Below are 23377 nucleotides of genomic sequence, written 5' to 3'. Positions count from 1 at the left end.
TGTGAAATTGATATACTGTTTTATTTTTTACTGGTATTTTTAACTTTGGTTTCTTTTTCCAGCTGGCCGCTCTGATCGTGTACAAATGAGAAATGATTTAGCTAAGATAAACAAAGTTATCACAGAGCACACAAATCACTTAGCTCCATATCAATTTTTGACTGCCTTTTCACAATTGATCTCCCGAATTTGTCATTCTCATGATGAAGTTTTTGTTGTCTTGATGGAAATTATAGCCAAAGTGTTTCTGGCCTATCCTCAACAAGCAATGTGGATGATGACAGCTGTGTCAAAGGTGATATATTAATCACAATAGTGTCTTTTTCCATTTTAATGCTAATATGTAGATACAAGTTCCAGGGTTTCTCTCTTATGTTAGATTTGTAACAAGAAAATAAATTTTAGGAATTTTTAAAAAGAAATTATAGCACTATGTCTCATTATAAAATTTAGAAATATTTACTATATCAAATGAAGTGACTAGTATGTTTAAGATTGAAGGATTTATCATGTGTTTTCTTTATGAAGTATAGTAAACTGTTAGTGCTTGGTATAAAACAGTAACCTATTTTTTTTCCAAGTTTTTTAATCCAAAGTATCAGAACTATTAATACTAGAAAATTTTTATTGCATTATTAATAGGAATGTACAAATTGGTAAATATATTGAATTAATAAATATTTTAGAGAATTTAGAAAATACAGAGAAATATAAAAAAGAAAATTAAAATTCACTGTTTATATCATTAATATTTTGATGTATTTTTGTATGCTTATTATCTATGCATATTTTAACACTAAATTTGGATTGCATAGATATGTAATTTCATATTTTTCACCTAAAATTGTTACCATAATCATGTTCCCATGTTCTTAAATATTCTTTGAAGACCCAAATTTTTTAATTTTATAAAATTCTTTAATGGTTAGCCATCTATAATTTATTTAACTGTTGTTGATCATTAAGGTTGTTTACTTTCTTTGCTGTTACAAAACATCTAGACACATCTATATTTATTCTCATTTCTGATTATTTCTTCAGGATAGATCCTAAGAAGGGAATTCATCAGGTCGCAGGATAGCAGCATTTTTATGGCTATTGATAGTATTGCCAAATTGATTTCCAGGAAATTTCTGTCACTGTAAACTCTCATCATGCATACTGTTTAAGTTGATTTTTGTCAATCAGAAGTTTTGTTATCTTTTAAAAATCTTTTAACAATTGCATTTAACTTTTTTTTTTTATGACAGTCTTCTTATCCCATGCGTGTAAACAGATGCAAGGAAATCCTAAATAAAGCTATTCATATGAAAAAATCCTTAGAAAAGTTTGTTGGAGATGCAACTCGCCTAACAGATAAGCTTCTAGAATTGTGCAATAAATCGGTACTATCATAAATCTTACTACTTATAGACCAAGTTAGATGAAACTTCTATATGATTTCAGCTGGTTTTATTTCATTTGATTAATTAAATTTAAATTCTCATATGTGTTGGTATACATATATATCAAAAGTTATCAAATTGTATACTTTAAATATGTGCAGTTTACCTTAATAAAGCTGTTTTTTAAATTTCTAACATATGTCCCTCTCTCAAACGTCATCTAAATTTCTAAAAGTTCTTCTTAATGTAAATTCTTCTGAGAGTAAATTATCCATATTTATTAGAAGTTTCTTTAAATAGAGGATATGAAATATAAGTATATAAAATACTCAGTTAAAGTTCTCTCTGATTGTTTTCTGTCATATCTTTGAACTTTCAAAACTCATATACATTAACCTACATACATGAGAGGAAAGAAGACTGGAACTTTGGGTTTCATCCTTTCAGTAACATTTCATTGTCTACCAGGGAACAAGCACCGTGCCTAAGGGAAACAAAGATGAATAAGACATGTTCTCCTGCCTCGAAGTGCTCACAGTCTCATAGGAAGCCACTCAGATGGTTATCATATAGTTTATAGCTACTTTTTTCAGTAGGTTTATGACTAGAATATGGACATGCTTATAGGAATGAACTAGTATTCTACCCAAGGAGTTGGAGGGAAAAAAATCCTGAAGAATGTGTAGGAAAGGTAAAAGTGGGGGTAGGGGTAATTATAAGGAGGGACAGACTCTATAAGGTAAATAACTAGACTTCATTTTACAAATATTCACTCTATCATCTATTTACAGGTGAGAAAATGTAGACTACTCTATTTCTCACCTTCCCTTCCAATAAGCATGTTGAAAGTATAATCTGTTGTTGTTATCTGCATTAATCCTGTTTGTCCTCTGACACCCTTGACATTATGAAAGATAGTGTTATGATAATGGCCAACATCTATTAAACACTGACACTTTTCCAAGTGCTTTACTTGTACAAACTTTCAGTTCTCTATGTGAAACCTTTGTGGCCAACTACATTTAGAAATTCAGGATTTTTTAGATTTTTAAAGGTAATGCAGTACATATACTTTTTATTAAGTAGCATCGCTAGGGGGAATCTGGTAGAGTATCCTGTAATCAGATACATAACTATTTCTTCAGTGAAACATATTAATCTTTGTACTAAGTGAGAAGTTCAGATATCTTTTTGCTGCCAAATGAGATTTGGTACAAACAAAAAATTTTGATTTACAGAGCTCTTTGGAATTTGTAATGTGTGATAACAAATTGTAGGCCGCTATTACCTACCTTAGTCATTTAACATCCTATAATGTAGGTACTATTTATTGATGAGTAAAAGTACAGAGAGGTTTAAATGAGGTGATGTATTTTTAAAAATTAGAAAAGTACAGACTGCTGAGCCATTGTAATTAAGATATTATAGAAGTGAAATTTTTGTTGTGAGTAAAAGTAAGCATTCTATAATTCAAGGTAAAACAGAGAAATTAAAATGTACTACTTTTTTTCCCCCCAGGTGGATGGAAGTAGTTCCACGCTGAGCATGAGCACTCATTTTAAAATGCTTAAAAAGCTGGTAGAAGAAGCAACATTTAGTGAAATCCTCATTCCTTTACAATCAGTCATGATACCCACTCTTCCATCAGTTCCGGGTGCCCATGCTAACCATGAGCCATTTCCTGGGCATTGGGCCTATATTGCAGGCTTTGATGATACGGTAAACTGCAATTTTATATAACTGTAACTATGCTTTTAAAATTAAGTTGAAATTTCAAATTAAGTTTAAAAGTGTTTTTCTCAGAGACTAAGTGGATTTTATTTGCAAAGAAAAAATGATTGGAAATACAGAAAAGTAAAACTATATACTGATTAAGTGATAAAAATCTTACGTTCAACCTAGTATTTTGATTTTTTCAGATGTTCATATTGTTTTAGTAAGACTAAAATCTTTTTTTTCCCATAATTTGATATTTCTGTATTCATCTTTGTCCTAAAAATGGGGAAAAGAGAACGAAATACAGTTTTTGTTTGTAATTTGTATTTTGGGAGGAAGTGAATTTCAGCTAGGAAGAGCTTGATTCTTTTTTGTTGTTGTTACTATCTTAAAGAAAAGCACTTCTGAGTAAATACTTTTGAAAACTCTGTATTTATTCCAGTACTTCTGTGGCTCAAAACATTTGTTTAACTGCTGCAGACCAGTTAATAAGCCACATAATGAAATCATTCTTGTTACTTATAGTCATGCTTTGTTTTTAACTTAATATTATTCAACTTATTTACTTACATCTTTAGTTGGACATGATATTGGAGGCGTTTCTTTTGTCAAAAATCAAATTACTTTCCATTGATAAACATTTCTTACCATTAAAGAAATTTAAAAACCATCTTAGGTTCTGCAGAAAAGTCCTAAGAAAATGTTTCAAAAATCTTTTAAACATTGTGGCTGCTTTAAGAGGCTGCCTAAATTTGAATGTGTATGTATTTACTTACACTGCTGACAGAGTAATCCTTTTTTTTTAATATAAATTTATTTATTTGTTTGTTTTTATTTTTGGCTGTGTTGGGTCTTTGTTGCTGTGTGCGGGCCTTCTCTAGTTGCGGCGAGCGGGGGCTACTCTTTGTTGTGGTGTGCGGGCTTCTCATTGTCGTGGCTTCTCTTGTTGCAGAGCACGAGCTCTTGGCATGCGGGCTTCAGTAGTTGTGGCACATGGGCTCTAGAGCGCAGGCTCAGTAGTTGTGGCGCACAGGCTTAGTTGTTCCATGGCGTGTGGGTTGCTCCATGGCATGTGGGATCTTCCCAGGCCAGGGATCGAACCTGTGTCCCTTGCATTGGCAGGCGGATTCTAAACCACTGTGCCACCAGGGAAGCCCCAGACAGAGTAATCCTTTTACTTCAATAGCCATTTCTAATGGGTGAAAATGTGTCTCTATTTATGTCCAACCATTCTTTTCATAGATCATAATTAAGATAAATTATTAAAATAATAAATTTGCTACATAATATGTTATTATATTTTCCTTTTTATTGTGTTAGGTAACACAATATTTATAGTACACATAGAAGTTTAAACAAAGAATTTTGACCTTTATTTATATATAACTCATTATCTTTTAGGTAGAAATTCTTGCTTCTCTTCAGAAACCAAAGAAGATCTCTTTAAAAGGATCTGATGGAAAGTTCTACATTATGATGTGTAAGCCAAAAGATGACTTGAGAAAGGATTGTAGACTAATGGAATTCAATTCCTTGATTAATAAGGTTTGGATATAGTTTGCTTTTATTTTAGAATTGCCATTATAATTACTATCAATGAGATATGGGCAAATAGATCTCTTAAAAAGAGGAAATGAAGTACACTGCCTTTTTCATTTTCACTTAATTTGTTTTATTGGGATAAAATATATGTAACATAAAATTTACCATCTTAACCATTTTTAAGTGTTCAGTTCAATTCAGTGGCATTAAGTACATTCACATTGTTGTGCAACCATCCCTCTCCAGAGCTTTTTCATCTTCTCAAACTGAAACTGTGTATCTGTTAAACAGTAACTCCCTATTCCCCTTCCCCCCAGGCTCTGGTAACCACCATTCTACTTTCTGCCTCTATGAATTTGACTACTCTAGGTACCTCGTATAAGTGGAGTCATATAGTATTTGTATTTTACTGGCTTTCTTCACTTAGCATTATGTCTTCAAGGTTCATCCATGTTATAGCACATCAGAATTTCTTTCCTTTATAAGGTTGGATAGTATACAATTGCATGTGTATACCAATTTTGTTTATCCATTCACCCATCAGTGGATACGTGGGTTGCTTCCACTTTTTGGCTATTGTGAATAATGCTGCTATGAAGGTAAGTGTACAGATAACTGTTCAAGTTCCTGCTTTCAATCTTTTGGATATGTGCCCTGAAGTGGAATTGCTGGTTTCACTTAATTTTTTTAAAATAAGATACTTTTGTTATATTGAGAAAAATGTATAAGACATATTAACAAAGGAAAATATTTTCTATTTAATGTTTAAATTATCTATAATATACTTTTTCTATCAGATTTATGTTTTATGTTTTGATGCTAGAAAAAAAAATGTTAGGTTCTGTTTTTACCAACACACTTTTTAGAGGTGATCGTTAGTATTTTTTTCAGTTCTGTTGGTAAGTGCTTGATTTCTATCTCAGAGATGATATGAGAAATCTCACTAAAGGGTTATTATAAATGTATGGTCTTAGGGGTTTTGAATTATTCTCTAGCCAGGTATTTATAAGTGCATAGCATCTGTTTTTCCATTGGTAAAAAATTAAACCATACTGTGAAAACTTTATTGTTTTCCTATAAGCTCTTTGTTCTTCCTCTCTATCCCCTTCCTGCATTTTACTGGTACCTCTTTTATTAGCAGGAAAAAGTTATGGACCTTTAACATAGAAAAGAAATAGCAGCAGATGAGTTCATTTTTTAAAAAGGAGAATTATGGTTTGTGCTTAGTTTAACCAAACTAATTTAAAAATTAATACCACAATAAAAACCCATTTCATAGGTATTAAGGGAAAGAATATTTTTATTTAAAATGTTGTTTGGTAAATTGGTTACTTAATTCACTGGTATTAAACCATCAGTATGTTTGTCCCAAAGCTCCCTGAGTGTGTTTCTAGTTGGGAGTATCAAGTGGCCTGGCTTTAATTTATAAATTTATCTTAATCAGCCTTGTTACCAATTAAGTTGTTTCATTACCTTTCCCCCACATTAACATGGTCAAATAAAATAGCCTGATTGTGAAAAACTCGTCTCATTACATTGGTCTAGGAGGCCATATACTGATCTTTACATGTGATTCTCATGCCATACTATTTGGCTGACATTTATGTAGCCTATCTATTCCTAAAGTTTAAAATGTATTTTTGGTCAGTGATTGTGCTTTAGAATTTGACAGGTTACAATTATAGATGTGTGCTTAGTTTGTTTATTTCATACAGTTCCAGAATTAAACAAAATACTGTTTATCCTTACCTAGTATATTTCAGGATTAATCAGATGAGATGTGTAAAGCTTTCTTCTGCTAGGAGATAATTTTTCAAATGAAGCTATAATATTAAACTGTAAGAGTAAGATATATGTTTTGGGGATATCATAAAACTCATACTTTTCTGTTCATGCATTTTTTTAGATAAAATTAAACAGCATTCTCTGCGCCCAAGGACTTACCGTTTCAGTAATATCTTAGAAGCAATTTTTAAAGAGTATTTTGTCATTGTTAAATATATAACTATAACATTTTTGAACCCAGTATTGTTGTCACATTAATACTGAATAATTAAAAGAAGTACTTACCCAAGGCATTTTTAATGATTTGGAAATAAATTAAGGATATTGTCCCTGTAGTTTCCTGCTCTACCTTTCTGAAGAATTATTCGTCTATACTACATAATAAGCTTTTATGGACATTATTTTGCTATGAAATGAACAATCTTTAGATAGGTTTGACATAACATTTAGAAATTTTTAACTTTTAAGTTTATGTGTTTTTTTTTAATAGTGCTTAAGAAAAGACGCCGAGTCTCGTAGAAGAGAACTTCATATTAGAACATATGCAGTTATTCCACTGAATGATGAATGTGGGATTATTGAATGGGTTAACAACACTGCTGGCTTGAGACCTATTCTGACCAAACTATATAAGGAAAAGGGTACTAAAATTAATTCTTACGATATAAGTATATAATATGGGTATAATAGCTGCTAACATATAATATAGGTATAATGGTTATTATCATTGTACATTTTTGGGTATAAGCCATAGTAAAATTTCTTGGTACTATTGATATTTACAGAAGTAGTTAAGTGATTTCTTCTTTCCCTCCTTGTGTTTTAATTCTTTCTCTGTCTTTATCCCAAAAGGATTTGAGGTAGCTTACAAAAATGTATATGAAAATGTGTTTTTCTAGGAGTTACGTGTAAACTAGACTTCAGCAAATAAGTAAATACATTGTGGCTAATGAGAGCTAGTTTTTCATATTAGAGAAAGAAAAAGAAAGGGAAAGCTAGAATGAAACCGGAAGTGTTAGAGTCTCCCACTGGCCAAACCTGGGATAACTTGAGCACCAAAATAAATAATAATAGTATTAGATTATAACCCATGGAATAAAATAGACAGGAGTCCACACTTATGTAAACAAATACTTGAATGAATAAATAAATAAATAGGAAGGTAGGAACAAGTTCTTCCTTACAGTAGAATTACAATGAATAAATGTAGAAGAGATGATGAAAACAGAAAATTGCCAATTAGTAAATATCACAGTAATAATTGTTGCAGGCAGTGATTTATCAATGACTGCTGAAATTCGTTGGCAAAAGTATAATGGAAAATAGGTTATTTGCAGAGTCTCAAAGTATCTCTCCACCAGATACTTATTAATTACAAAGGGGAAAAAGTAGTAACTTTACAATGAAGAAACAAAAATATAACAGGTCAGAACTCCTTAAAAATTTCATGGTAATAAAAGACAAAAACAGAAGTTTCCCAGATTTGAGGACATTAAGGAGACATGACAACTGAATGCAGTAAGGGATCCTGAATTGGATCCTGACCCAGAAAAAGGATGCTAGTGGGACAATTGGTAAAATTTGAATAAAGTCTGAAAGTTAGTTAATAATACTATGAAAAAATAATTTCTTGGTTTAGGTAATTGTATTCTGTTATGAAAGAGATGAACACTGACAAAATCTGGGTGATGAATATATGGGAACTTTGTATAATTTTTGCAATTTTTGTAAGACTAAAATTATTTCAAAATAAAAAGTTTTAAAAATGTTTATGATGCAATACATTAAAAACAAATAGATCAAGTTACTAGAGTAAAGTAAAAAATAAGTATATTAGTTCCCTAGGACTGCCATAACACATTACCACAAACTGTTCACAAATAGAAATTTACTCTCTCACAGTTGTGGAGACAAGGAGTCTAAGATCACTGTGTCAGTAGGGCCACAATATCTCTCAAGGCCCACAATATCTCTCAAGGCCCAAGGAGAGAATCCATTGCATGCCTTTCTGTAAGTTTCTGGTGTTGCCAGCTATCTTTGACATTCCTTGGCTGTAGATGCTTCACTCCATTCTCTGCCTCTGTCATCACACAGCATTCTCCTTAAGTCTGTATGTCCCTGTTTTCTCTTATAAAAGTATCAGTCATACTGTATTAAGGGCTCACCGTAATGACCTCATCTTAACCTGAATACATGGGCAAAGACCTTATTTTCAAATAAGGTCACATTCACAGGTACCAAGGGTTATTTTTTTTGATGGATACAATCAACCCACAGCATTAAGTAATATTGATAAATTACTATATTATGGGTATTATGCTAAGTATTTTGTGTGCATCAGTTTTTTTTTATTATTGTTAACAAGCCTAATTATCACTATTTTATGGACAGTGAAGTAACTTAATCCAAGTTACTAATGTGTTGTAGAGCTGAAGTTCAAACACACTTGAATCTGATTTCAAGGAACTTGCTATTGACTATTTTATTTAAAGATGAAATATTATATGTGTTAGTTATTGCTATTGGATTTTTAAAAATATATATATTTTTTCCATCCTATCATGAACATAGTTGAACTGTGCAACATTTGAGGCTAAAAATCTCTAATCTCAAACTTGTCTATGGAAATTTTAGCTGAACCTTGGGTTCAAAAAGCACCAAACCAAGGTGGGCCTAAAAGGCACTTTATAGACTGGAGTCATGTCAACCATATAATACGAACTCACAAATATATCAGAAGGAAATTTTCTTCTGCTTCCACATATGATTTGAATTGTACAAGATTAGTTTTAAAATCAGGTATGCTATGAATCTTATAGGCTAGCCTTCACACAGAGTAAATTATTTCAGAGCACCATTGTAGGTTTCTTAGTAATGATTCAGTGTGGACCCATACTGCCTGCTGATTAACAGAGAGATCACTGTAAATTTAGTGAGGGCTGTAGCATTTTTACATGCAGGGGCACTATTCACATTGGATTTATCCTGAGTGGTATCTTCTGGTATGTGTGGTCTTACTTGGCATTGATTATCATCAACAAGAGGGCTCACTCTAGATGAGTATTAAGTGAAGATAATGTGTTTATTATTTTCATATAATATCAGAAGAAAGTTTACCTATGCATAATTGAAATGTTTCCATTTATTCTTGCTTTTGAATAAAAGTAGATATTTCCTGTCCTATTTTCACCAAAAAAAAAATTGCCCCTTTTCTCATTTGGCTTGTGTGATTAATGGAAATCACTCTACCTTGCAGGAGTTTATATGACAGGGAAGGAACTTCGCCAGTGTATGCTACCAAAATCGGCAGCTTTGTCTGAAAAACTCAAAGTATTCCGAGAATTTCTCCTGCCCAGGCATCCTCCTGTTTTTCATGAGTGGTTTCTGAGAACATTCCCTGATCCTACATCATGGTAAGTTACCAAAAATATAATACATCGTTATGGTTAGATTTTTAAAAAAAATATTTTAGATGTATGTTGCCCCATATGATACAAGGATACTTGATAGGCATTGTGTTTCCTTTAGGTACAGTAGCAGATCAGCATACTGCCGTTCCACCGCCGTTATGTCAATGGTTGGTTATATCCTGGGCCTTGGAGACCGTCATGGTGAGAACATTCTCTTTGATTCTTTGACTGGTGAATGTGTACATGTGGATTTCAACTGTCTCTTCAATAAGGTATGTGATATGACCTACTGTAGTTAATTGTATGTTTTCTCCTAATTTCCTTTCCTCAACAACTGTTCTTCCTAGACATACCTGTTAGTAGCAGCTATAGTCACACTGAGAGTTTGTTGACTGGTTTTGATCAGTGGATCCCATAGCCCTCAGTAAAGCAACTTAGATTGGAGAGAACTCAGAAGAGTGATATAGTAAAACTAGCACTGAACTTGAAGTCCAAAAGCATAGATCCAAGTTCTGACTTATTAGTTCTTGGTTATATGAACATGGGGTGTTCATATAATATATATGAACAGTTCATTTTACTGAGACTCAGTTTTAGAGAGACAGAGTAGTTTAATGTGATTGTTTCCAAACCTGGCAGCAGCATCTAAGATTTTTTTTTTTTTTTTTTAATGCAGATACCTAGGAAACATCACAGGAAATTCAGATTGTGTAGGTCCAGCTGGGGTCTGGGAATAAATTGAGGTCATTCGACTCTCCTTAAGGCCCCCCTCCAATTTTCCAATGTTATGATCCTGAAAGGCAGACTAATTATTAAACCCACTTTTTCCTTCATCCTTATTCTCTATGGGTTGCCATCTGCTATCACAGGAAACCAAGACAGGTCACAGACCCAACTGAAAACAAATCAAAGATAAACCACTGGTATAGGGGATTCATACAAGAGAGGAATTTAGGGAAACTGATTGGAGGGATGAAAAAGCCCTAGGAAAGGCAGGTGTTACAGTATGGAAGAAAATAAATGAACTGGACTTCATTATATTACTTGTTACACTTCCTGTCTCAGGGATCGTGAGCATCTAACACTTGGCTATTACTTTTCCCGTCCTGTTTTAAACTGAAAGCCTTAAAGAAAAGAAGAAAATTATGAGAGTATTTTGTTTGTACTTTATACTATTCAAGAAGGACATTAAGGGAGTTAATATAAGGCTAAATATTGAATGCCTAAATATTGCTCTATAATGCTATTCACTTTAGTAATTCAGTGAAAGATGAATCCACCCATCCTCTAGATCTTATCCAAGGAGTTGTTTCAGCTCCTCAAAAGCAAAGGTAGAGAGTCATATGGCTCCTTCATGATGTAGGCCTGTAATGTAAGTTGCAAATACAAATATTTTGAGGGTATGTTTGCTCTCTCCTAAAAGCTTTAAATTTTTTGCATAAAGATTTTTAAATTCCAGCATCTTTACTTTTTAATGAAATGCATTGTTTTAAGGGAGAAACCTTTGAGGTCCCAGAAATTGTTCCATTTCGCATGACTCATAATATGGTTAATGGAATGGGTCCTATGGGAACAGAAGGTCTTTTTCGAAGAGCTTGTGAAGTTACAATGAGGCTGATGCGAGATCAGAGAGAACCTTTAATGAGGTAATCATCTATATTTTGTAAACAATTTAATAGTAACGTTGAATGTGATTATTGGTTTCTAAGTTGTTTTCTTTATATAGAGCTACTTTGTACTGGTTGAAGTAGATTTTTTTTAATAATAGCTTTTATTAAGATATATTTTACATACCATAAAATTTAGTCTTTTTTTTTTTTTCTTAATTTATTTTTGGCTGCATTGGGTTTTCGTTGCTGCTTTCTCTAGTTGCGGCAAGCGGGGGCTACTCTTCCTTGCAGTGCGTGGGCTTCTCGTTGTAGTGACTTCTCTTTGTTGCGGAGCACAGGCTCTAGGCACACGGGCTTCAGTAGCTGTGGCATGCAGTCTCAGTAGTTGTGGCTCACAGGCTCTAGAGCACAGGCTCAGTAGTTGTGGCGCACAGGCTTAGTTGCTCCATGGCATGTGGGATCTTCCCAGACCAGGGCTTGAACCCGTGTCCCCTGCATTGGCAGGTGGATTAACCACTACGTTACCAGGGAAGTCTAAACTTCGGTCTTTTAATATATATACTATGGAGGTTTCAGTATATTCACAAGATTGTGCGACCATCATTGCTATCTAATTATGAAACATTTTCATCACCTCCAAAAGAAATTAGCAGTCACTCCCTAACTCTACTCCCCACCATCTCCTAGCAACCACGAATCTCTTTCTGTCTCTATAGATTTGCCTATTCTGGATATTTCATATATAAGTAGAATTATACAACATGTGGCCTTTAGTGTCTCTGTTCTTTCAGTAGCATGATGTTTTTAAGGTTTATCTATGCTCTAGCATGTATCAGTACTTCATTCTTTTTTATTGTCAAATAATATTCTATTATATGGATATACCACCTTTTGTTTATCCATTCATCAGTTAATGGACATTTGGGATTGTTTTGGCTGTTGTGAATAGCGTGGCTGTGAACATCTGCATACAGGTTTTATGTGGATATATGTTTTCAGTTCTCTTGATTATACCTATGAGTAGGATTCTGGATATGTTAACTCTAAGCTTAACATTTTGAGGAACTTTCAAACTGTTTTCCAAAGCAGATGTAATATGTTATAGTCCCACTAGCAATGTCTTAAGTGTTCCAGTTTCTCCACATCCTTAACCAAAACTTGTTATTGTCTATCTATATTATTTTATCTGTCTTGCTGGGTATGAAATTGTATTTAATTGTTGTTTCAATTTGCATTTTCCTAATGACCAGTTATGTTGAACATCTTTTCATGTTTATTGGTCACTTGCATAACTTCTTTGGACGAATGTCTATTTAAATCCTTTGACTGTTTTTTTAATTGGATTATTTGTCTTTTTTTTTTAAACATCTTTATTGGAGTATAATTGCTTTACAATGGTGTGTTAGTTTCTGCTGTATAACAAAGTGAATCAACTATACATATACCTTTATCCCCATTTCTCCTTCCTCTGGCGTCTCCCTCCGACCCTCCCTATCCCACCCCTCTAGGTGGACACAAAGCACCGAGATGATCTCCCTGTGCCATGCAGCTGCTTTCCACTAGTTATCTATTTTACATTTGGTAGTATATATATGTCCATGCCACTCTCTCACTTCATCCCAGCTTACCCTTCCCCCTCCCCATGTCATCAAGTCCATTCTCCACGTCTGCATCTTTACTCCTGTCCTGCCCCTAGGTTCTTCAGAACATTTTTTTTTCTAGATTCCATATATATGTGTTAGCATATGGTATTTGTTTTTCTCTTTCTGACTTACTTCACTCTGTATGACAGTCTCTAGGTCCATCCACCTCACTGCAAATAACTCAATTTTGTTTCTTTTTATGCCTGAGTAATATTCCATTGTATATATGTGCCACATCTTCTCTATCCATTCATCTGTCGATGGACACTTAGGTTGCTTCCATGTCCTGGCTATTGTAAATACTGCTGCAATGAACATTATGGTACATGACTCTTTTTGAATTATGGTTTTCTCAGGGTATATGCCCAGTAGTGGGATTGCTGGGTTGTATGGTAGTTCTATTTTTAGTTTTATAAGGAACCTCCATACTGTTCTCCATAGTGGCTGTATCAATTTACATTCCCACCAACAGTGCAAGAGGGTTCCGTTTTCTCCACACCCTCTCCAGCATTTATTGTTTGTAGATTTTTTGATGATGGCCATTCTGACTGGTGTGAGATGATATCTCATTGTAGTTTTGATTTGCATTTCTCTAATGATTAATGATGTTGAGCATTCTTTCACGTGTTTGTTGGCAATCTGTATATCTTTTTTGGAGAAATGTCTATTTAGGTCTTCTGCCCATTTTTGGATTGGGTTTTTGTTTTTTTTTTTGATATTGAGCTGCATGAGCTGCTTGTAAGTTTTGGAGATTAATCCTTTGTCAGTTGCTTCTTTTGCAAATATTTTCTCCCATTCTGAGGGTTGTCTTTTCGTCTTGTTTATGGTTTCCTTTGTTGTGCAAAAGCTTTTAAGTTTCATTAGATCCCATTTGTTTTTTTTGTTTTTATTTCCATTTCTCTAGGAGGTGGGTCAAAAAGGATCTTGCTGTGATTTATGTCATAGAGTGTTCTGCCTATGTTTTCCTCTAAGAGTTTGATAGTGTCTGGCCTTACATTTAGGTCTTTAATCCATTTTGAGTTTATCTTTGTGTATGGTGTTAGGGAATGTTCTAATTTTGTTCTTTTACATGTAGCTGTCCAGTTTTCCCAGCACCACTTATTGAAGAGGCTGTCTTTTCTCCATTGTATATTCTTGCCTCCTTTATCAAAAATAAGGTGACCATATGTGCGTGGGTTTATCTCTGGGCTTTCTACCCTGTTCCATTGATTTGTATTTCTGTTTTTGCCAGCACCATTTTTGAAGAGATTATTTTTCTCTATTTAATTGTCTTGACATTTCTGTTGAAAATCAATTGACCATACATGTAAGGGTGTATTTCTAGATTCTCAGTTTTATTCCATTGATCTGTATGTCTAACCTTATGCCAATAGCACATTCTCCTGATTACTATAGCTTTGTAGTATGTTTTGAAGTCAGGAAGTGTGACTCCTCCGACTTTTTTTTTCTTTTTCAAGACTGTTTGACTGTTATGCGTCTCCTGCATTTCCATATGCATTTTAAGATCATCTTGCCAATTTCTGCAAAGGCCACCCTGGATTTTGATAGGAATGGCATTGAATCTGTAAATCAATTTAGGGAGTATTGCCATCGTAAGTCTTTTGATCCATGAACATAGGATATCTTTCCATTTATTTAAGTCTTCTTCAATTTCTGTCAACAACGTTTTGTAATTTTTAGTTTGCAAATCTTGTATTTAACTTTTTAAAAATGTGTTCCTAAGTATTTCTAAATGGAATTTTTTTCTTAATTTCATGTTTGGATTGTTCATTGCTAGTGTATAGAAATATAACTAAATTTGTATATTGATCTTGTATCCTGCAACCTTACTGAACTCATTTATTAGTTGTCATAGTTATTTTTGCAGATACCTTAAGATTTTCTCTCTACAACAAGAGGTCATCTGTAGATAGGGATAGTTTTATTTTTTCTAATCTAATCTCAGTGCCTTTTCTTTTTCTTGCCTAATTGCCCTAGCTAGATCAATGTTAAAGAGCCATGTTGAGACATCTACATCCTTGTCTTTTTCCTAATCTTGGGGGTGAAGAAGCCAGTCTTTTACCATTAAATATGTTAGCTGTGGGAAGTAGTTTTTCAAAAGGACATTTAAAGCTCATTTATTCACTTTTTTATTTAAAACCTGTCTACCAGGCATTATGGTAAAATACATTGGATAGTTTAGACGTAGGCAAAGGCAAATTCTCTGAAGGAGGAAGCACAGCATTTTCTGAAATGGTAGTAATGTGTTTGGTAAGAGTATTACCATTAGCTTCTTATCCTTCAGTAGTTATCCTTCACCTAACTGTTGACATTAATGAGAGTTCTTTTTACAAAGATAACATTGTATTATTACCATAATATTTGTTTCCATTTTAGTGTCTTAAAGACTTTTCTACATGATCCTCTTGTGGAATGGAGTAAACCAGTGAAAGGGCATTCCAAAGCACCACTGAATGAAACAGGGGAAGTTCTCAACGAAAAGGTTAGTAGAAGGTGTAGCTTGATATGAACTGATACTGTATATCTCTACAAATGGGAACTGATTCTAAATACTGTCAGTGACTGACCATTGAATACTCTGAAATTTAGTTCTCTATCTAGTATGACAATGGCATAAGTTTTCTTTATTGTCATTACTAATGTTAACATTCTTATCATTTGTATAATAAAAACAGTTCAAAGCATGCTTGTTTAACCATAAACAAATCACAGTTATGATATAGAATGGGAAAAACTTGAACACAAATTGCCTGAATTTATAGAGCAGCAGGTCTCAGCTTCAATATGTAGAACTCTTTACTAACATAGTAGTCCCTTGTCCCTTGATTTCCACGGGGGATAGGTTCCAGGACCCCCCTATGGATACCAAAATCCTGGAATGCTCAACTCCCGTATATAAGATGCTGTAGGATTTGTATATAACCTGTGTATATCATCCCATATACTTTAAGTCATCTCTAGATTACTTATAATACCTAGTACAATGTAAATACCATGTAAATAGTTGTAAATACAGTATAAATGCTATGTAAATAGTTGCTGGTGTATGGCAAATTGAAGTTTTCCTTTTTGGAACTTTATGGAATTTTTTTCCCCTGAATATTTTCAGTCCGTGGTTGGTTGAATCATTGGCTGCAGAGAGCTGACTATATTAGTTGAATCCTCAAATTTTCCAGATAGTTATTTTAAATAAGTTAGAATAGATTTGAGGGTTGTTTTTCTAATTACATCATTCTCACTTTTGCATTCTGATATGCTTTCTTGATTGAGAAAAATATGTAGAATTACAAGTAGCTCACTTAGAACTCCCATTTGCATACAACATAATCTAAATATTAGGCATTAGAGTATTGTTGCTGTTATTAGAATACTAATATTCAAATGTTTAAGTCCTAAACACTTTTCAGAGTAGATTTTTTTATATTATTATTTTTCTAGACTTCTAACATGGAAGAGATTCCCTGGTATTTCACAGAGTCCTGAAAAATGTCCAAACAGTTGATGTTAGATCAAAATTGCAAGCCTCGAGATCAGTATCTCAAGTTATTGTATTTGTTTCATTTCTTCTCTCTTTTGTCTGCATTTGCTCTTACAAAAGGGGTAATAATCAGTAAAATGGCATTAATATGTTAGATAAAAGAAAGGCAGTAATTCCAAATTATAAACATCTACATGTCATTGGGTCCTTAGTCCTTATGATTTTCAATTTCTTTTTAGGCCAAAACCCATGTTCTTGACATCGAGCAGAGACTACAAGGTGTAATCAAGACCCGAAATAGAGTGACAGGACTGCCATTATCTATTGAAGGACATGTGCATTACCTTATACAAGAAGCAACTGATGAAAACTTGCTATGCCAGATGTACCTTGGTTGGACCCCATATATGTGAAATGGAGTTACTTCAAAGAATATGTTAATAATCTAAAATCAGTGCACTTGGATCATTAATCTGTGTTTGTATCTATTCAATTCCAAATTACAACATATGTTTATGTTCTCACAGTAACTGGTATTTCTCCCTGATTGTTAATAATATTTAAAATAATATATGTTGTTAAGAAATAAACTGCTTTCTTAATATATACTGTGTATTATAACTGGAGAAATGGAACATCTTATGTTCTTATGCTCTTAAAAAGATGTATTTGCAAGAAACAAGCCAGCCTAATTTCATTTTACAACTTTCATTGATTTTAAGTACTAACATAAGGATTCATTTGAACAAAAAATCATATTGAATAAATACTGTAGACAAATCATGGTTCCCCTTACCTCTGGGAACTGTCTAGTAAGAGAGATGTAAACATAAATAGCACATCATTAAGTTCACTTAGTAATACTCTCTTTTTTTGTATTTGTTGAAAATGTGATAGGGAAAAAAAAATTAGCCAATTAACATGAATATGAAAACTGTATAAACATTCTGTAATTTTAAAGATGCTGCCATACTAAAAGTGTACCAGAATGCAGAATCCAGTGGTTGGGGGAAACAGCATTACTTAAAATTTCATGAGGTTTTAAAATCTAAAAAATTTTAACGTTAAATTTGGGAGTACATTTTATTGCGGAAGATTTAAAATAATTCATAATAATTTCAAAGCAAAGAGGTTATTAAATACAAATAAACGAAAACATAATCTTTTTGTAACAGATAATTTCACTTAGGTTTACCTTACAAAATTCTGCCTTTTTGTACAGTTGAAGTGTGATGGGGGAAAATATAATAACCCAAGAGGTATAAATGTGAAAACTAAACGTATACTTTCCTATCGAAGGCCTAATGTTAAGAGTTAAGGAGGAAGCTGGGTGGAGGGGAGTTAGGAAATCATTTTACGCAAATAATTTGGAAAAGAACGTTTTTAAAAGAAACTTTTGTATCCTGAAAGAAAAAATTTCCGCTCACAAAACAAACTAAACCAAATAAATCATCAGACCTTTTCAAATCTGTGTTGAAAAACAGAGATTAGTAATCCCAGAAGACGGAAGCAGCCAGGACTCTTCCAGTCGTCTCGTGAGGTTTTCATCCCCTTCCAAATCCACTTACAGCGCTCAGGTCTGTCAACTGGCATTTTCAGAACTGGATTTCACACACGCATTCAGAAACGCCTGGGCGCTCTTCAATGTAACCAGGCAGCTCCGCCGCGGCGAGTTCGGGCCGGGGCTAGAGCCCCGCCCCGGAGATGCGGTCTCGAAGCCGGCCGCTCTAGGCCCGGCGTCTGCTCTCTATGGTTAGGTGGGCGGTGTGTTGTCATCTGCGGAGCGACGGCCGGAGGCGGCGGCGTAGGCCCCGGCGGGGCGTTTGGTTTCGGTTTTGCCCCGACTTGAGTTAGCACTGACGGTCGAAATGGGAGTCCCCAAGTTTTACCGATGGATCTCGGAGCGGTATCCCTGCCTCAGCGAAGTGGTGAAGGAGCATCAGGTGGGTGAGCAAGGGGGCAGAGGCCCAGAAGGCGGAGGACCCGGGGCTCGGGGGCCCTCTCTCCACCCTGGGACTGGGGCTCTCCGCCGCCTCCTTCTGCTCGTCGTCAGCTGGCTGAGTGGCGAAGGGAGGGGAGCAGAACGTTTGCGGATACCCTGGTGATCTGAGTGGGGGCGAAGACGCAAGTCGCTCTCCTGTGGGCAGAGCGGCGGGGATGCGGCGGTTCTGACAGCTCCTGCCCGGGCCGGGCCTGCCGCGACTCCGCAATCAAGTTCGGGGGAGGAGCGCTTTCGGGAGTGCTTCCCTTTCCTTCCCAGGGAGCTGCAGGTTTCGTTTTTCTTCTTGGAGGTGGGATGGTTGTCCTCCTAGGACCTAGCCCCAATCCCCACCCAGAGCAACAGGCCCACATACAAACAATAATACCGGCCTCCGCAGTTGAATCCCCTTGTTTACTTTCCCTTATCTAGAGCTGCATCCCGCCCTACCCCCAACGCCTAGACTTTTTGACGTGGCTGATGGTTCATATTTATGATACAGTTCGTTACTCTTTTTCTGTTACCCCAAGGACCGTACCAATCCCCCGTTCCAAAAGAATAAAAATACATTTGGACGGGGCCAGGGCAGTTATTTGGAAGCTTCATTGTGTGACTGTGTGTGTGTGTGTGTGTGTGTGTGTGTGTGTGTGTGTGTGTGTGTATGAAAGAGAGACGGGGGAGAGAGGGAGGAAGGAGATGAGGGAGGGAGGAGACGTGGGGTGAACGGAGAGAGAAACAGATTGTTAGAGCACTAATACTAGGAATAGTAATGTTTGGTATATAATGACCCCAGGGCAGCGTTTATGTGCAGACTTGAAAAATGTAATTCAGGTATTGGAACTGCGGAAAAAAATAGTAAGCAGTCATCTATTAGGTAAACTAGATTTTGGGTCTAGTGTTTGTCACATTTAATGGTTTTGGTAGCTCTTTTGCCCATTTTATATTTTACAGAAAAAAGTCATTTTTGTCTCCGAATGGAGGCATGGGTTCAAATCCCACTTCTGACACACACATACACACAAAGTCATTTTTGAAGTTTGTACAGCTAATTGAGTTAGTTGAGATGGATAGCATTGTATTAACATGGAGGGAAATAATACAGTGAACACCATCATGCTGTCTATTTTTTTTTTTTTTGGCTTTTTTTTTTTTGGCTTTTTTTTTTTTTTTTTTTTTGGCTGTGTTGGGTCTTCGTTTCTGTGCGAGGGCTTTCTCTAGTTGTGGCAAGCGGGGGCCACTCTTCATCGCGGTGCGTGGGCCTCTCACTATCGTGGCCTCTCTTGTTGCGGAGCACAGGCTCCAGTCGTGCAGGCTCAGTAGTTGTGGCTCACGGGCCTAGTTGCTCCGCGGCATGTGGGATCTTCCCAGACCAGGGCTCGAACCCGTGTCCCCTGCATTGGCAGGCAGATTCTCAACCACTGCGCCACCAGGGAAGCCCAGCCCTATCTATTTTTAACCATAGAATTCTAATGTTGTTGGGATCTTCCCAGACCAGGGCTCGAACCCGTGTCCCCTGCATTGGCAGGCAGATTCTCAACCACTGCGCCACCAGGGAAGCCCAGCCCTATCTATTTTTAACCATAGAATTCTAATGTTGTTGGGATCTTGAATTATTTTGTGAAACCTTACCTGGATAAGAATCAGCGTTGCTTTATCTTGTTTGCAGTCAGAATAGTTATTGGTTCAGTGTTTATGGTCAGTTAAAACATTTTCATAATTTGGTTGATGGTGGTGTTTAGATCTTCTGTGTCATTACTGATTTTCTATTGTCAATTTTTGAGAGATGTTGAAATCTCTAACTGTAATTATGGATTTATCAGTTTCTCTTCGGAATTTCTATCACTTTTTGCTTCATGTATTTTGAAGTTGTGTTTTTAGGTGCATAAAATAATTCTGAACATATGGAATATAGTTAAAATGTATAATGTAGTAGTCACATAATTTTTACTGTTCTGCTGTAATCCTGTAGAAGTTTTGTTGCTCTTTGGTTTTTCTTCTCTGCATGGGTCATATTTTCCTACTTTTTTGCATACCTAGTTAATTTTGATTGGATGCTAGATATTGTGAATTGTACCTTGTTGGTAAAATTTTACCTTGTGGATGGGTATTTTTGTACTATAAATATTCTTGAGCTTTGTTCTTGGAATTTGGTTAAGTTACTTGCAGATAGTTTGATCCTTGATCCTTTCAAGGCTTTTTTTTTTTTTTAATAAAGTTTTCACCGAAATTGGATTTCTGTTAGTGGAAGGGATTTGCTTTTTATTTATTTATTTATGGCTGTGTTGGGTCTTCGTTTCTGTGCGAGGGCTTTCTCTAGTTGCGGCAAGCGGGGGCCACTCTTCATCGCGGTGCACGGGCCTCTCACTGTCGCGGCCTCTCTTGTTGTGAAGCACAGGCTCCAGACGCGCAGGCTCAGTAGTTGTGGCTCACGGGCCTAGTTGCTCCGCGGCATGTGGGATCTTCCCAGACCAGGGCTCGAACCCGTGTTCCCCGCATTGGCAGGCAGACTCTCAACCACTGCGCCACCAGGGAAGCCCCATGCTGTCTACTAAATTATGGTTTATTATTTTTAAAAAGTACTGTAAGCATGAAGATGGGGTTAAACTTCTGGAAAGGATTCTTTGTTGTTGGATTCCAGTCAGGTTTGGTATATGAGGAAAAGCTTACCAAAAATTCCAGAATGGTGGTTTGTCTTTAATATATTTGAAGCATGGGTTGAATTAGATTTAGGGAAACATTTCTTTACAGAGAAGAGGATAAAAATGGTGACAACTACTAGCTTAGGCTTTTCCTGGATCCTTCACTCAAACATGTGAGTACCTGCCATGCATCAGGCACTTTATCTCTAAATTGAAAAATTCAGACTAACTTGACAATGCACAATCTGTTCAGTAATATTTTTACTCTGTACTCTTTGGCACAGAATTTGGTTTGGTGTAAGGATCTTGGATTTTCTCCCTCTTGAGGAACTTTGTTACTGAACAAAAATAATGGCTTTAAGGCAGTTTTATGACATGAACACTAACAATAGGTTTAAAACTTGGTTCATCAAAGTGATGTCTTTCAAAAAGCAATCACCAGCTACTCTCTCAAGCAGTACTTAAAAGATGGTAGTGCCTAAGTCACAGCGGTTCAAAAGCTAGTCCTTGGGGGAAGGGACTGGATGGAGGGGTGGGTTTTGGGAAGATGGTGACAGTGGTGACATAGCATAGTTTTTGGTTTCTCTGAATCCTCATTTAAAAACAGAAAGAGAAACTAGATAGCTAAATTTAAAATCCATAGAACAGTTACAACAAAACCATGTGACATGGTATCCCCATGAACCCCAAGATACAATTCGGTGGGGACAGACTACCGATAGCCTCTAGACCCAGTTGGTATTGGCATGTCTGCAAGAGGAAGAAGGAGAAATGGGGCAACATCTGATGAACCTGAGAGCAGAACTCCAGAATATTCACTAAGACTCTACAGGCCTATTAGATAGCAGTAGCTTCAACTGGGGGGGTTTTAAAGGGCAGGAGCAGTCTAACTCCTGTGAACGCTCAAAACTGACTTACCAGGGTACCATTCTAAGGCAGAGCCCACCCTAAGGAGAAACTGCTGGGAGTGAGATAAAATTTTATCAGGAAAGGGACAAGAGAGATAAGAGAAGAAGGTCAAGATAAAAGTGGGGGAGGGTTACAGAGTCAAGAAATCTTAGAAAACAAACCAGGCAAACCATCATATTTTTTAACACTACCCCAAAGTAGCAGAAGAGGGAGCTTTGTAAAGTTAAAGCTTTCCTGAACCCCTCCTCATTCCAAAAGTTCAGGAAAATTAAATTTACATAAAAATGCACGATAGAAAAGTGTCATGGTCAAATAGTATACAAAGTTATTATGGGGGAAAAGGGGAACAAAATAATATTCGTACTGACAATAAAAGCATGCACACATAACAGACCAAAACTATAACCTACTATTTCAGAATGAGCTAAAAGGCACTAAGAAAATAAGACATGAAAGAAAAACATATATCAATTACAAAAACTCAGGAATAAGGTGACAGAACCTAAAGAAAATTAGACATAAATGGCAAAATCACATCAGAAGTGAAGCCTAAAGTAGTAGCAAGGCAAAAGCAAATGATGCCATAAGAAAAAAATAGAAGGTGGAAATAAGAGAAAATTTTAAAAGATTAAAAGGTTCAAGAGAAAGTAATAAGATAGGCAAAGAAGACAAATAATAGGGATTCTTGAAAAAGGAAATCAAAGCAATATAACAGAACAAATACTAAAACTATAATTAAAGAAACCTTCCCTGAAATTTAAAAAAAAAAATTGAAGCCATGTTGAAAGAATACACCATGTACCCAAGAATATTGACTCAGATGACCAACATCAAGACATGTTCTAGTTAAATTCATGGACTTTAAAGAAAGAGAGAAAAAAGCTTTCATCACCTACAAGAAAGGAACATATGACTTATAAGGGAAAGAAAATCAGGTTCCCATCATAGTTTTTCACAGTAGTGCTTTATGCCAGAAGAAAATGGAGTAACATAAAGATACTCAACTGACTTTTAAGTATAAACGATAAGCTGGTCAAATGATCAGTGTAGGAGAAGTCAGGCAATATTGTTCCTTTGAGCACTTTCTTGAGGAATCTGCTAGAGAATGAGCTTCAGACAATCAAAAGGACTGGGGAAATATCTACATAAATACCAGTGGTGAACATTAAATATAATTTCCTGTAGAACAAAAACAAAATAAGAGTGAAGAGGGAGAAAGTTTAGTATATGATGGCTATGTGTTCTGACAATGTTTAGATAGCACAACTATAAAATAAATGGG

General features: G+C 35.5%; 2 protein-coding genes across 6 annotated transcripts in view; both read left to right on the top strand.

Annotated features, from left to right (window-relative positions):
• The window catches only part of ATR (ATR serine/threonine kinase), a 106853-nt gene extending 89394 nt beyond the window's left edge, over positions 1 to 17459 (top strand). Inside the window, exons 38-47 of one of the 3 annotated variants that reach the window (XM_007188080.2) lie at positions 63 to 295; positions 1251 to 1385; positions 2904 to 3104; positions 4503 to 4646; positions 6919 to 7069; positions 9685 to 9841; positions 9957 to 10110; positions 11333 to 11484; positions 15468 to 15573; positions 16809 to 17459. In XM_007188080.2, the coding sequence (XP_007188142.2) occupies positions 63 to 295; positions 1251 to 1385; positions 2904 to 3104; positions 4503 to 4646; positions 6919 to 7069; positions 9685 to 9841; positions 9957 to 10110; positions 11333 to 11484; positions 15468 to 15573; positions 16809 to 16982 (1607 nt within the window). In that variant the 3' untranslated portion in view covers positions 16983 to 17459. Of the gene's footprint in view, positions 1 to 62; positions 296 to 1250; positions 1386 to 2903; positions 3105 to 4502; positions 4647 to 6918; positions 7070 to 9684; positions 9842 to 9956; positions 10111 to 11332; positions 11485 to 15467; positions 15574 to 16808 lie in introns of those variants that run through there. The other 2 variants (XM_057545798.1, XM_057545799.1) reach the window with 2 other exon arrangements.
• An 874-nt stretch (positions 17460 to 18333) lies between these two features.
• Positions 18334 to 23377, top strand: part of XRN1 (5'-3' exoribonuclease 1) — a 116879-nt gene continuing 111835 nt past the window's right edge. For all 3 annotated transcript variants that reach the window (XM_007188077.3, XM_007188078.3, XM_007188076.3), the window contains exon 1: positions 18334 to 18512. In XM_007188077.3, the coding sequence (XP_007188139.2) occupies positions 18438 to 18512 (75 nt within the window). In that variant the 5' untranslated portion in view covers positions 18334 to 18437. The remainder of the gene's footprint in view (positions 18513 to 23377) is intronic.

The sequence above is a fragment of the Balaenoptera acutorostrata genome, chromosome 4 (genome assembly GCF_949987535.1).
Source record: "Balaenoptera acutorostrata chromosome 4, mBalAcu1.1, whole genome shotgun sequence".
NCBI lineage: Eukaryota > Metazoa > Chordata > Mammalia > Artiodactyla > Balaenopteridae > Balaenoptera > Balaenoptera acutorostrata.
Note: the sequence above shows the minus strand (reverse complement) of the source record. Positions and strands in the feature narration are given on the sequence as shown.